Source organism: Acipenser ruthenus, chromosome 9 (genome assembly GCF_902713425.1).
Source record: "Acipenser ruthenus chromosome 9, fAciRut3.2 maternal haplotype, whole genome shotgun sequence".
NCBI classification, from domain to species: Eukaryota; Metazoa; Chordata; class Actinopteri; order Acipenseriformes; family Acipenseridae; genus Acipenser; species Acipenser ruthenus.
This window is the reverse complement of record NC_081197.1, coordinates 6,917,536-6,932,056: the sequence shown is the minus strand read 5'-3', so window position 1 is coordinate 6,932,056 and position 14,521 is coordinate 6,917,536. Positions and strand designations below refer to the sequence as shown.

At 38.4% G+C, this 14,521-nt stretch overlaps 1 protein-coding gene across 1 annotated transcript; it reads left to right on the top strand.

The window, feature by feature from the left end:
* Window positions 1-65: 65 nt before the first annotated feature.
* On the top strand, window positions 66-14,475 carry LOC117405771 (lysosomal Pro-X carboxypeptidase). The gene is made up of 9 exons (XM_059030996.1): window positions 66-691; window positions 5,335-5,475; window positions 5,652-5,753; window positions 6,565-6,746; window positions 6,993-7,150; window positions 7,307-7,479; window positions 9,146-9,310; window positions 10,004-10,191; window positions 11,999-14,475. The coding sequence occupies exons 1-9, from the start codon at window positions 506-508 to the stop codon at window positions 12,225-12,227; spliced, it is 1,524 nt and encodes a 507-aa protein (XP_058886979.1). The 5' UTR covers window positions 66-505; the 3' UTR covers window positions 12,228-14,475.
* Window positions 14,476-14,521: the final 46 nt, after the last annotated feature.

Genomic DNA, 14,521 nt, shown 5'->3' with positions numbered 1-14,521 from the left:
GTACGGCTGCTGCGGCATCCAATCACGGTTAGAGCTGGGAATACAAAAAAATACACCCTGACAACCAAGCATTTCTCTTAGCAACGACAGGCCAGGAAAGGTGTAAAATGCGTGTTGAAGTCGCAAATACCTTCTATTGCTTTTCGAGGTGTACAATTTACATATTTAGGGTCTGTTAGAGCAAATGTTTGCAGAATACGTCTTCTTTTTAAGTGTCTGAAAACCCTAGCCTTACTGGAAATTACATCGCTTTACGTGTTATAAGGACATGTCTAGACGATTCTTATCGTCAATATTTTTTAGTTTAGCCACATTTGAAACAGTCTTCCTATACTATAACCTACCTAACTCTTGTTGTGCCAAAGACTAGTCCAGTGACTAGACTGTTTGTGTCGGTTCCTTCCTTTTTCTGAAACAGCAGACACGATGATGATAGAACAGGAAGTCTTCAGTGAGATTCATTCTCCCGCTGAGTAGTCGTTTTTTTACTGTGTTGTGGTCAACCATGGCATCCAGTATTTTTACCTCAGTCACAAGACTAGCTGTTTTTATTTTTGTAACGTCTTTAGTGAGTTGTCTTCAAGTGATTTCAGCTATTAATGCACCTAATTTACCCAGGCAAGGGGTTGTTTCATCAGACCAAATACTACGCAATCTTATTGACTACAAAACCTACTATTTTGATCAGAAGGTAAGTTATGTACCAATGGTAGTTTAATGCAAGTGCAGAATCTGTTACTTGCTTGCTTACTTACTATCTTCTAGCGTAGCCAAAACTATTATTAACCATCAGATGTGTTCTGTGGGTCTAAAAATTTAACAGGAGAATGTATTGTTTCTATTTGGAGTTACTTAATTCAGTGCAAAAACAACCGATAGTGTATGAACTATATGAAACATTGGTCTTAACGCCAGTGACACCGCTGTCAAAACCGCTCGGTAAAAACGACTCTACTGTACTGTACAATTGTGGTCTTTTTGCAGTGGGTGTATCCGGTATTTATTTATATTTTTATGCAAACTATTTTTATTTTTATAGCGTGCAATTTGGTAAAAACAACAATTAGAATATGCAATATACAAAGTAGCAGCACACAAGCGTTTAAACGATTTGATTATACTCCTCAATGCTGTCTTTAATGCCAGACAGTTGTCTTTTGTTTAAATACTGTGAAGATCCTCCAGGCTACGTGCAAGACTTCAATCTGCACTGAATGAAGACAGTTACCTGCAGATACAGTGTTTCAATGTGCAATAGGCTAGGCTTCACCAGTACATAAACATGTTTAGCACCACACAATATAACTTGCTTGCAAAATGCACGGTTATCTTACAGTAAACAAACAAACTTTTGCTTTCACATGGTGACAAACTTAGTAGTCACCATATAGAAAACAGCTAAAGGCTCCTTCTAAGTCTAATCCGGTTTCCTGTTCAGTAGGATTTGTTTATAATGGGCCTGTTCACGCACTGAAGAACCTCAGTGTGTTTTTTAAAGCAAAAACAAAACAATGGCCAATGCCTGCAAAGGAAATGAACAGCTTCTGAAACTCAAAATACATTTTCTACAGGAACAGCTTTTACTTGGTGTCACAGTAAATGGTCAGTGTTAAGTAGATACGTTTCCTGTGGTTTGATTCAAAATGGTAGATGTAGAAGCCTGACGTTGTATTGCGTTTGGTGTAGGGAAAGTTTAATTATTTTCAGCATATCTGAACTGTTACTTTTGTTTCCGTTCAGATACAAAACGTGTTCACTTATAAACCCAGGAGCGGAACTTTGTCGTTTGAAAGTCACAAGACTCCTGGCCCTATCAGTTTTATTTATAGCAAATCGGGATTCCAAGTTTATATTTCCATTCAAAGTCTGTAGCTTGGGTAAAGGTGTCTGCCAAATAAATAAATACATAATAATACAAAATGATAATCATCTTCAAAGCTTCTCTCTTGTTTCCTGGGATTTAATTAAAGTACTATGGTAATCTGTAGTTCTAATGTTGCCCAAAAGATGGCGGTACATGCTGAACTCATTGAGCAATTTAAGTGAGTGAAAATAAAAATGTAGTCATTTTAAAACCCAAAAATGAAATACAGCATGTTGCATTGCAGTGTGCTAAAATCTAAAATGGTTATTCTGGAACATATATTTCAATATTTGGTTGATATAACACTGATTTTAATGAATAATCTCGTACATTGTTGCAGTTAGTTTTTATTTTTGTCACTAATATGTACCTATTTCTCTGTGCTTTCTGGGTACAGGAATTGAAATTTGTGATTCTGTCCTTGCCCCTGTCCCTCAGACATCCTGTCTTCTGGTTACCAAGGGAACCATATCAAGGGGGTGGACTGGAGGTTGTGTTAAAGAGAGAGGAATCTGAACTATGACCGTCCTCATTTTAGTTCATTCATATTGGTATATAGAACCTGTATAGCTTGCATAATGTGTAGTCAACACAATAGGCAAAAGATACAGTAGGTAGTACAAAGTAGCACTTGTGTAAGTGGGCTGTTCCTCACAAGCCAGGCTGAGTCACAATAGACAAAACAGCATATCTGATTAATAACAGGATTGATAGAAGGACCTCCAGTAATAATCTGTAATCTGTGAGGAATGATCTGCATGCCTCTGGGTCCCTACAGCCAGGACCCTGCATCTTAATAACAGTGCTATGGCAGTTTGAATCTAACCCTTTCTATATCTCATTGTATTGTTGAGTTTCACTGATGATGAATGTGCAAGATGTTAAAACAGTTTGAGCAGTTTTGCTGGAAGGAAATCCTTTCTGCACTGAATCTGCTAGAGAGGAAGAGTGAGAACATCAGGAAGTCTCAGAACAGCCAAAAATCTAAAGACAATCGAAGCGCTTTCCTTCAGTAAAATAAAATACACCTGGGGGAGTTTAGCCTTTTGTGTCTCTGTCTTCAAACGCATGTGCAGTATGTCCTCCTTACTGGTTTGATTTTGTAGTTTGAGGGCAAGCGATCGTAGCAGACCAGATCTGAAAGCTCTTTACTCAGTATGAAGTATATTGTAAATAACCACTCCCTGTCTAAAGACACTTTGGGGTTTGGGTTCTATTGATTGTGAGTAGTGTTAATAAGATGCCTATTGTATAGCCGTTCGGTCCATTTCCGTTTTTATTGAGTTGGATTATAAAACTAGAATTGCTGTATATATATATTTGTAATATGACAAGCATTTACATTTCTTTTCGACAAAGCACTTTGACAGAGAGTGCTGTTGGAGCTGCTTCAGAATTGGTCTCAGTTAAAGTGCCAGCATCTAGAGTGCAGTCTGGATTGGGATTTGCAGTATATTTTAATTGATTGCTGGATCATCTTGCACATCTTGTACACCAGGTAAAGTTGCATTTCATTCAGCTACCCACACAAAACATAAATTGGATTCTCAGCAAAGGGAGTAGGCTTAAATATGTTTACAGCAGTCTCTGCTGGGTCTTGCCAGCACAGGTCGACAGCAGCACTACCCAGCACTGCCACAAGAGGGCAACACATGAATGCAGCCCAGCATGACACCCAGGCATCCATATCAGTTCCTTTATGCAGCATTAGTTATTATGTTTAATTAAAATATCTTTAAAAAAAATCAAATATGAACTTTCTTTTTTGCAGTCTTTATTTTCTCATAACATTTGTGAATCAAAGTATGCTATTTTTAATTGTTTAGTTACAGCAGTAAGTAAACAATTAAACATCAGTAAAAGCAGTGTGGAGTAGTGGGTAGGGCTTTGGACTCTTGACCGGAGGGTTGTGGGTTCAATCCCAGGTGGAGGACACTGCTGCTGTACCCTTGAACAAGGTACTTTACCTAGATTGCTCCAGTAAAAAACCCAACTGCTAAATGGGTAATTGTATGTAAAAATAATGTGATATCTTGTAACAATTGTAAGTCGCCCTGGATAAGGGTGTCTGCTAAGAAATAATTAATAATAATAAATAAATGATAACTTTGTGTATGTAACTACATAAAAAAGTACATGTAATAATAAACATTTAGTTTATTAAATATCCTGCTTGATTTTAACCATGATTACTGTACTACTTGAATTGGCTATCTGCTGTTGGTATGGAATTGCAAAAGATATTTGAGCATTTCTAAGTTTTACAAAGAGCTTTTTACCTATACACTATGGCTTATTAAGCTTATAGAAAAGGCTATAATGGATCAGACCGCTATGCAGTGGGAGTCCTCTGTCCGTCCCTAACCGAAAATAGAAAGATTGTTCTTTGTGCAGGTTAAAATTCACAGGTTTCATGTAATTGGGAATGCAGCTAGATGCTTTGAGAGTGGGAAGTTTTCCAGAAGGTTTGCGGGGTGTATTTTTAAATAGGGAACATCTCTTTTGTATGCACACAGCGGTGGCATTTCTCTAATTTTCTCTGTGAAGTTTTCTGTCGTTTCCAAATCCAAATGGGGACAGTACAGAAATAGGAAGGGCACTCAATGAGTTTAATGAATGGAAATCTCAGAGCTGGAACTAATTTGGCATTCCTCAAACTGGCTCTGGATTTAATACAAATTGAGTCTAATTATCCCCCCACACAACTAAAGGACTGTCTGTCCGAAGCAGAGGTGGCACAACGCCAGCCAGTGTGTTTCTGTGTGAAGAAGCCCCTGATTCACACTGTATCTCTTGGAAGTGCCCGTCCTTCTATCGATTAGACTCTGCCCTTGATCTCATTGCCACATGTTTCCTTGAGGATTGGCAGTCTGGTTTTCAATAACATTTTCATGTGCATTTTCAAATTATGCATTATGGAGTGCCAAATGAGAGTTTTGTGTTTTAATACCTGGGGGAGGTCAGGGTGTGTTCTCCTTAACTTGAGTCACAACACACAAAGAGTGCTTTTAATTGATCCACACCTTGGTGTAATTGCTGGTTTATGCAAATAAATGGTTAACTTGATCAACACTATCCCAGTTGATTTCAACGTATAATTCCCTGTATAGAAAAATAAGACAGTATTGGTCTTCCTACATTATGGCCCATTTTTCCTGCCACAGTGCTATAAGTTAAGGTACTATGACACTACCTGAGTCTTAAATACTATATTTATTCCATGCTACACATGTGATTTTAGATGAGTCGGGTGGGTTCCTATTACCTGTAACATGTTATGAAAGGGGAGAGCACTTCGATCAAACTTAAAAGTAAAACAAAAAAGTTACCCAAAATGCATTTAATCACGTCCCCCATTCCTTTTGGGCATTCAGTAATTCTGTCTAAACAGTAGTATAGAATTCTGGATCCGTTGCCCCAGGTGACAATCTTGTCAACAACTTTTTATTTGACCTTTTCATTTATTCCAGATTGATCACTTTGGATTTGCTGAAGATTCGACTTTCAAGCAAAGATACCTATTAGCTGATCAACACTGGCGTAAAGATGGAGGTCCCATTCTTTTTTACACTGGCAACGAAGGAGATATTGCATGGTTCTGTAACAACACGGTAATGTGTTTTTTAGGAGCTGGACTTTTTATCTTCTGAAATGTTGTTATGCTGTTGCTGTAGTTTCTAAAACAGCATGTTTGTCAGATAAGCCAATTTAAGGGAATTGCCCAAATCCTTTTTGTTTTGCTTGTCGAGAGAGCGCCTATTTTTGGTTAACAGTTTGTTCTCCGCAGGGTTTCATGTGGGATGTGGCGGAGGAGCTGGGAGCGTTGCTAGTGTTTGCCGAACACAGATACTATGGGGATTCCCTGCCTTTCGGAGAGCAGTCCTACAGTGTGAGTATATTCAGACCTCTGTGTCTGCCCTATGATGCCCATACTAATATTCTCATTGTTGTATTGATCCTGTTTGTGTAGGGTCTTGGTAGTTAGCATGTATGGATTTTATGTATTTACATTTCTGCTACTGCATGTACATACTGTAAATGGAATGCAGAAGAAACACTGTGAATCTACAGTGGCAAATGTTAAGGAAGACTTATGGAGTTTAAAGCACTGGTTATCAATACTTTATTAAAGTGATTGTAGCTTACAAAAGGTTGTGTACTTCTGTTCATTATATTGGTCTCAAGTGTACATGTATTTTTATTTTAAAACATGATAGCTGGATCAACGCTACATCTCGGTTTGCAAGCATTGCTTTCACTTAGCGTTAAACTTCACCTGGAGGGTGATGTCATTTGAGACCTGTTCAGCATGGAAGTTCAAATCTGGTGAGAGAGGGCATTATTTTGTTAGCTACAATTATGTTAATGCGTAATTACAGGATTTAGCCACCAGGTGGTGCTACCAAGTTTCAGGTGTAAACTCCAGTGCTTTTAGCCACAGTATTAACCTTTTCAACACTTTGTAACTATAAAGGAATATAACCAATTGACTAATTTAAAGAAATGATAACCCGCAAGGTGTTTGGTGTGGTAGTATTTCGATCCGTCACTGTTGAGATTGATTCATTGAACAGACCACTTTGTCTTTTTCTTGGGAAAGCATTTAATCTAGCATGTGTTGTGTCTGCTAGAAAGAATGCTCAGAATCTCTGGCTAGCGTGATTTACTTTCTACCCGTATGCCCTCCCACTTCCCGGTAGGATGCGAAGCACCTCAACTTCTTGACATCGGAGCAGGCTCTGGCTGACTTTGCCGTGTTAGCAGAACATCTGAAGCTAAATTTGCCTGGTGCCAAACACAGCCCCGTCATTGCTATTGGAGGATCTTATGGAGGAATGTTGGCTGCTTGGTTTAGAATGAAGTATCCGCACGTAGTTGTTGGGTGAGTTCTGAAAATGCTCTGTTATCACAGTACTGAGCATTTTTGTGTTCATACTTGGTGCTTCACAGTCTTCTTGCCAAAAAGTGCTTTCTTATACCATCATTTGTAAATGTTGCACTCTGGATATTACATGAATATAATTAAAGCACAACATACTACAGACAATCACACTGATGAAGGCACTTGACCTAAAATAAATAGGATGTGCTTGCTGCTCTGATGACTATTTCATATTCTGTCTTTCAGTGCCTTGGCTTCATCTGCCCCGATCTGGCAGTTTAAAGATTTGGTCCCCTGTGATGTTTTCTATAAGATTGTGACTGATGATTTCTCAGAGTCTGGGAAGGGGTGTTCTGAAAGCATCAGGCGCTCCTGGAAGGCAGTGGACAATCTCACATCTACAGGTACATTGCACATTACTAACATTGCATTTAGTAATGTGCTGTGAGGTAATTTGAGTTCCTTGTCTTTGACATTAAAGGCCAACCCCCAAACGCTTGTTGATTAGTAAAGGGTTATGTAGCTTGAAGTGATGGTTGTTGTTCCTTGGCTCGTTGCAGACGGCGGGCTGCAGTGGCTGTCTGAAGCATTTCACCTCTGCTCTCCATTGAAGTCCAAAGAGGATGCTTTGTTTTTCAAGTCCTGGCTGAGTGAGACCTGGGTGAACCTGGCCATGGTGGATTACCCATACGAGGCCAACTTCCTACAACCTCTACCAGCCTGGCCAATTCAGGTCATCCAAATCCCAACGACATATATGTATATATTACAAAGAGTGGCACTGGCAAGCTCAATTCTGTGCTGACGTGAATATCTCTCTCTCTCTCTCTCTCTCTCTCTCTCTCTCTCTCTCTCTCTCTCTCTCTCTCTCTCTCTCTCTCTCTCTCTCTCTCTCTCTCTCTCTCTCTCTCTCTCTCTCTCTCTCTCTCTCTCTCTCTCTCTCTCTCTCTCTCTCTCTCTCTCTCTCTCTCTCTCTCTCTCGTGGATTTGTGGTGTTGTCTAATGTGCACTAGCAGTCTATTTTTTCTAAACTTAATTTCAAATATTTTGTTTTGCTCACTTATGTTGCTATGATAATATGCAAAAATATGATTTGCTTTTGCGGGATGATTTATGAATTAACCCCGAAAATCCCAGGATTTCCCACACTGCAGCTGCCTACAAATCTGCATGCAATATGCAGCATCAACAGTATTGCTGTATTGTCACAAATTGTCACTAATACAAAAAAAAGACAATATCATCCAGTGCTGTTTTTTTTGTGAAATATCTGTGCAGTCTTGTTGCTTGCGCCCTTTCCCACTTGCCTCACAAGTACAATTAAATAGGTTCAGCAGAGAGAGATACAAAATGCTAATTCTTCAGCTGTTTGTCTCAGTGGCGGTAATGTATGCGACCCCTATGGGTGATTTAAGCGGTTTAGGCAGGAGCCGTAAAGAGGAGCTTTTTAATGACAAAGCTAATGTGATTATCTTAGTGACTGTGAGAGGGGTATTGAGGGCTTAGGGGAAAGAAATCTGTTGGCAGAGCTGAATGTATCTGCTTAATCCCTTCTGAAAAGTGGGTGGAAGATGCTTCGGAGAGCAAATGCTGTTTTTTTTCTGGTGTAAATTGCTGGTCTCCAGTGGAAGAGGCTGTTTGCAGCTTTGCTCACCCACTGACCTCCTTCTTCAGACCCACACAAAAGCTGTGGAGAGAAAGCCTTTGCTGATAAAGTGCCTCTCCGTGCCTCGCCAGCATCAGGCATCCCCTTGCGATTACATGGCACAAATAAACAGCATCACCCTTTCTTGTATGAGTAAACTGCATGAAATATTTAAATATAGGTGCAACGTGAAGGTTGTGTATCGTATAATCTTGCAGATAGGTAAGTTTGCTCATCTGCAGAACTATTTTAGTAGTTAAGATACAGAAAAAAAATTACTGTCACAGTTATAAGCCCACTATTGTATGGTGAATATGATTTCAGCCTGCAGGTTTAGAACCTAACAAAGCTGTGTAAGAAGATGTCGTTTGAGATAAAGTTGCACCATGTCACATCTGTGCTTGTTCCTGTGGGGTTTGGAGATATTGCTATTATTATGTGGGCTGTCTAATTTGTATAGTTCATAGCTAATTCCTTCAAGACCAGTGATTTGGAACATCCTCTACTTAGATAGAGTATAAATAGCTGTCACTTCTGCTTTCACTTGTGCTAAATTGAGTTTCTTTAGATTTTTCTGTGTTTTGCTTATCTTTTCTATTACTTTCTAATTTAACCCTTCTCTGTTATGGTTGTGTACACAGGTGAAAGGTTTGTTTTGGATGTACACAAAATGTTTAAATGATCAGATTCATCTAGATTTTGTAATCGGTTAAACATTTTGTATATGTTACAATTACAATTTTTTTCTCAATAGGTTGTCTGTAAATTTCTAAGAGAACCGTCATTGCCAGACAAAGATTTACTACAAAACATTTTCCAGGCTGTGAATGTGTACTACAACCACACAGGGAACACCCAATGTTTGAATACTTCACAGACTGCCACTGGTAATCTGGGCTACATAGGCTGGTACTATCAGGTAAATCTAAACTTTCTTTTTATGCTTGTTTTAGGAACAGCTAGTGAAGGGGTTGAATACAAATAATAAATAAAATAGGATACAGGTCTCAAAGGCATAATCCCGGACAACTCATCAACATAAGGGAAATGAGGATCAGAATATAGTGAAGCAGAAATAAAATGCACATTCCAGATATATATTGACATATAAGCACAGTAATACCCTGCACAGCAGGAATTACTAGAGATTCTGTCCGGTGATAACACAAGGATATACAGCAATGGCCAAAAGTTTGGCATCACCCTATAGAATTAAATAATTTTGCATCATAAAATCTAATTAAACCTGTTGAAATAATGTTACGTTAACATATTGAATTACATACTGCTTTTGTAGTTTTCCATATCCTTAACAAAAAACTGACAAGAATTGAAACATTTGACATTCTGAAATCTAACTGAAAAAGCCTTCCAGTAGGCTTTTTCAGTGTTATTTTATAGTGTTTGTAATTGCATGATATTAAATAAGAGCTAAATTATGTTCTCAATCCTAAAATTCTAGGTGATGGGAAACTTTTGTCCATATCTGCAGTGGAGGTCACACATTTATATTTCTCCCTTGCCCCCCTATTCCTTACTTACATTGTCTGCTTGCATTATGATTGGCGCATCAGAAAAGCAGCGCTAGTAATATTTGGTTCTCTGTCTGCAGGCCTGTACAGAGATGGTGATGCCCATGTGTTCCAATGGCGTCAGTGACATGTTTGAGCCCCAGCAGTGGGACTTCAAAGCCTTCTCTGATGATTGTTCACAACAGTTTGGAGTGAGACCCCGAGCTGACTGGGCCACGACCGCGTACGGAGGAAAGAATATCAGCTCTCATAGCAACATTATCTTCAGGTGAGACAGTTCAAGCCCTGGGTCTGCATTAGACACTGGCCTAAGTGATCGGCAGCATTTCTGATGTGTTTGAGCAGCTCCTTGCCCTACTGCTAGTGACCACTGCAGGTTTTGTTTTTGTCCTCGCTGATTCTGAGCTTCAGGTAATTTGCGTGGTGTTTCATTGATCTTTTAAAAGGGAAACCATACACGTCCGTTTCCACAGAAACACTTTGTTATACCATTATAAGAGTTCTGGACTTTCTGTACTAACAGCTGTTTAAATTGAAGTCCGAAGCGATGATAAGAAAGGTGTCATTAAATCTATTTGTAAAACACTGGTTGAAAATGACAACATGCACCATTTTCTGTCAGCCACTATGTTGTAGAATTGACCAGTATCGACACGGAGTGGCTATAAGGGGCTTGTTCAAAGTGTCTGACATTTCATCCATAACAATGGAGCACTCAATCGTGAAATATATATTAAAAAAAACTGTGTATAAACTGCTGTATTCTTTATCCAAGTACAGTAAAGTGCAGTCTTTACTGTACATTCTCTAGAGCTTAGTCTTATGCTGTGCTAAAAGACTTTTACTATTGGAGAAACCATTTGAACTGAGGACATTGTAGTTCATATAGTCAGAGGAAACATAGCTGTAGTTAAATACTAAGCTGGGTTTTGTACCCCTAAGCTATATTTCAGCGAGCTTCTCTGTCCTTATTACTACAGTCAAAAATACATTAACAAGCATCTGGCTGTATACATAGCTTTAACTGCTTTGTGCGTGTTAAAAGTGAGACAGCAGCACTTTGCAGAATTTGGGGAAAAAAACTTTTCTTTTCACAATGAAAGCTTCTAGGAGAAAGCTTCCTTTCTGATTTGGGAAGATTTAACAGGAGTTTTTTGGCCTGGTAAACTACTTTGATTGGCTGAAAGCCTGAAGCTTTTATTTGGGGCTGCTTGTTGTTGTGCTCTTTCCGACCCAGCAGGACGGTGGCTTCAAAACAGCTTTTAAAGAATGTAGTGGACTCAAATCTGCACCTTCCTGCTGTAGTTTAATGGATATAACGTGAACAGCAAGTTCAAATGGTAGAGGGACTTTGATATTTCCACTGATGATCATATATCTAGTTTTGTAATAAACTCGTTGTATGTTTACAACAAAAAGCAGGCCTCCAGTTGGTGTGCATTCTCCAAAAGACGTTTTCAGCTTCAGTTGTCACACTGTGTGCTAAATAACCATATTCTTGCATCTATTTGCAGGATTAAGAGTATATAAATGGCACCTAAAAAATCTGCTAAACAGAATATTGGAGGCACGATTATGGCATGATTTATTTTCATAATGTACTGACGCAAATTATGGAAACTATTTTAAATATGATCCAAGTGGATGGAGCATTTGTTCTTTATTTTACCCAAAAGATGATTTTCCTGAGTTGTGATTTTCAGGATTGATACACTATTCAATGTAGTGCTGTCCTGAGCCAGAAACCTATCTTTGAAGAGAACATGCCATACCCAGTCATTCCACATCGATAATAAGTGGATCACATTTCTGCCCTTGTGTGCATTAAAATGTTGTGCATATTTTTTAAGAGGAGATGATTATCTATTTAGTGATACCAATATATTTAGTAAGTAGTCTGAGTGAGGGTATGTAGTTTAAAAAAAAGTTGTAGTGTGATGATGTACACTTAATGCTTAATGTTTATTTACACTAGAAGGCAATGAAAATGTCCTTTAAATATACAGATTGAAATGTGTACCTGAGAACTGTACGTTTTCATGTTTCTAGGGATTGACATTGTTTTTGTTTTGTAGCAATGGAGGCTTGGATCCCTGGTCAGGTGGGGGAGTCAATGTACATATCTCAGAGTCTCTGGTTACCATAGTAATCCCTGAAGGAGCTCACCACTTGGATCTGCGCTTTAACAATCCTTCTGACCCCCAGTCTGTGCTCAAGGCCCGGGCCCTGGAAGTACAGTACATGAAGCAGTGGATTAAAGAGGCTACTCTAAACCCAGGATCCCAGAGTAATAAAATTGTGTAGGCCTCGTTATCGGGCCTGTTTTAAGAACAAAGTCATGATTATGGGAAAATCTTTTTTTTTTTTTTTTTTAATTTATGATAAATAATAAAAAAAAATGTATCAATTCAAAAACGAAATCTTCAAACTAAGTATGAAGCAACCACCATTTCATGTTTTATGCTGTTGCTGTCAACGCACCAAATGTTTGGCAATGCTGTATTTTAATTCAGTTTTTTGACACAGGTATGTCAAAAATGTAAGTCTTTAACGTGACTATATGTTTTGATATGTGCAGTTTAAAAAGATTTTGACGTGCTTGTGCACAAGCTTTTATTGGTAGAAATGGATCAGGGAATGTTTTGAATATTGTGGCTTAAAATCACTTGAAGCTGTTGTTGAAGCTAATGTGTTTTACATTTTATTATTGCACTATTTTAAACAGATGTTTCTTTAAGGGTGGATGAAATGTTCTCTGGTATTTTATAGTACCACTATTAGATGTGCGCCTTTGCTGATTTTTAATAAGTGTTAGATGGTTGTATTGCACACAAATCCCTTGCTGTTTCAGCGCGTACCTGATGGGTTCAAATGCATGCCTATAAAAGTGTTCCGTAAACCATAGGAAACTCTAACCTGAACACTATTGTTAACGTTACTGATTTTCAAAGGCTTTCATTTACTAAGATTTTGCTCCAGGCCACAGGATGGAAGTAAGAATCTGAACCATTCAGGTATTTACAATGAACTAAATTAAACAATGTCCACACTGCCTAAATAGTGCACGATCAACAAATGATGAAATATGATTGCCATTCACTGATGATCGGAATTACATATGTAGTGTGACTAGGATAATGGCAGGCCATACAAAAGAAAAGCTCAGGTGTTACTTCTTTTTTTTTTTTTTTTAATTCTCAACATACTGTACCAGGGCTGGACCCTCCATTAAATATTGATTATGTCTTGGCTGTTAAAGACAACTTTACATTCCTTCTTATGAGACACAGTCATAATTGAGATAAGATCATAAATTTCCCAGAGGGAAAAGAAAGCTGCTTTAGCCTTTTCAGTCCTGACGGGACCTCAAGATCCCACCTTATCTTAGAGGCGTATGTTAACATAGTTCCCAGTCTGAGGTATGTATACTGCAGCCGTCAGATGGCTCGTGGGATCGGAGGACGCCCACTGAACCTTCCATTTCCCTGACCTCTGTGGGGAATTGCTGCGGAAAGGAAAAAAATAATTGGGCATTCTAAATAGGGGAGAAAATCAGGGGGTACAATAATTGGACGCACTAAATAAAATAAATATAAATGTTTTGAATTATGTAACTTAATTTCGCATTCTTCTGCTTGACAAAAATAATTCAGGACTGAAAAGGTTAAACTAAAAGACTCTACACCTTGTAACTACGAATTTGAAGATGGTTCTGTGTAGGTGATTGTTTACGTGGCAGACTATTCAAGCATTTAGACTAAAGGTCCTCTATGCACGTTGAACAGTTCAGATTTAATACAGCCTGTGGCGTTTATTTGGCAAAGAAGACTTGGAAAGCAAAACCGTATTTTGGAATGGCTGTTAAAATTCACTCTTAAGTTACACATGCCCATGAAAAGAGAGTAATTCACTGCTTTTACAAGAAGCCACACATTACCATGAATAGAATGAAATGCATTTCCCCTTTTCAGAGGTGGTCTGCTTCTGAAGACATGCCGTACTTTTTGCCTCACAATTTATCACCTCAGAAGTTCCAAGATTGTTGGGCCAGCACGGCTCTGTTTACTGCTAACCTGACTTCTATATACTGTTAAATTACTCATAATGACTTTTCATAAAGTTATGTTATTAAACTGAGTAGACAGACCATGGTAAGCCAGTACCAATACAGTTGCCTTTTGAAACAATTGCCTACTGTGAACACCGTTCACTATTGCTTGTTTTTAGGTAAATTCAGCTGCCTGCCCATAACGTTTTGAATTCTGTGAGACCCACCTGCACTGTAGTTAGTCTGTGTCTTATTTCAAGCTCTACTCTCTTTACCCCAACCTCTAAATGATACTGCCCTTCCCGCTTGATAGTGCTCCAAATATTTTTTGCAAACAAGAGGTTTTGTCTGAGTGAGTATGTCTTGGTAAAACATTTGATAATACATGTTTCAGCTGTCTTTAGACCTGACATGTGGATCTCTTGCTGTTTCTGAATTGAATTTCACAAAACGGATTTTTTAAAAATGATTTTCTTCAAAATAAAAATTGTGTTCACACAAGAAGTGTGCGTGTATTCTTAATTGTCAAAAATGGTTGAATTAATCTACC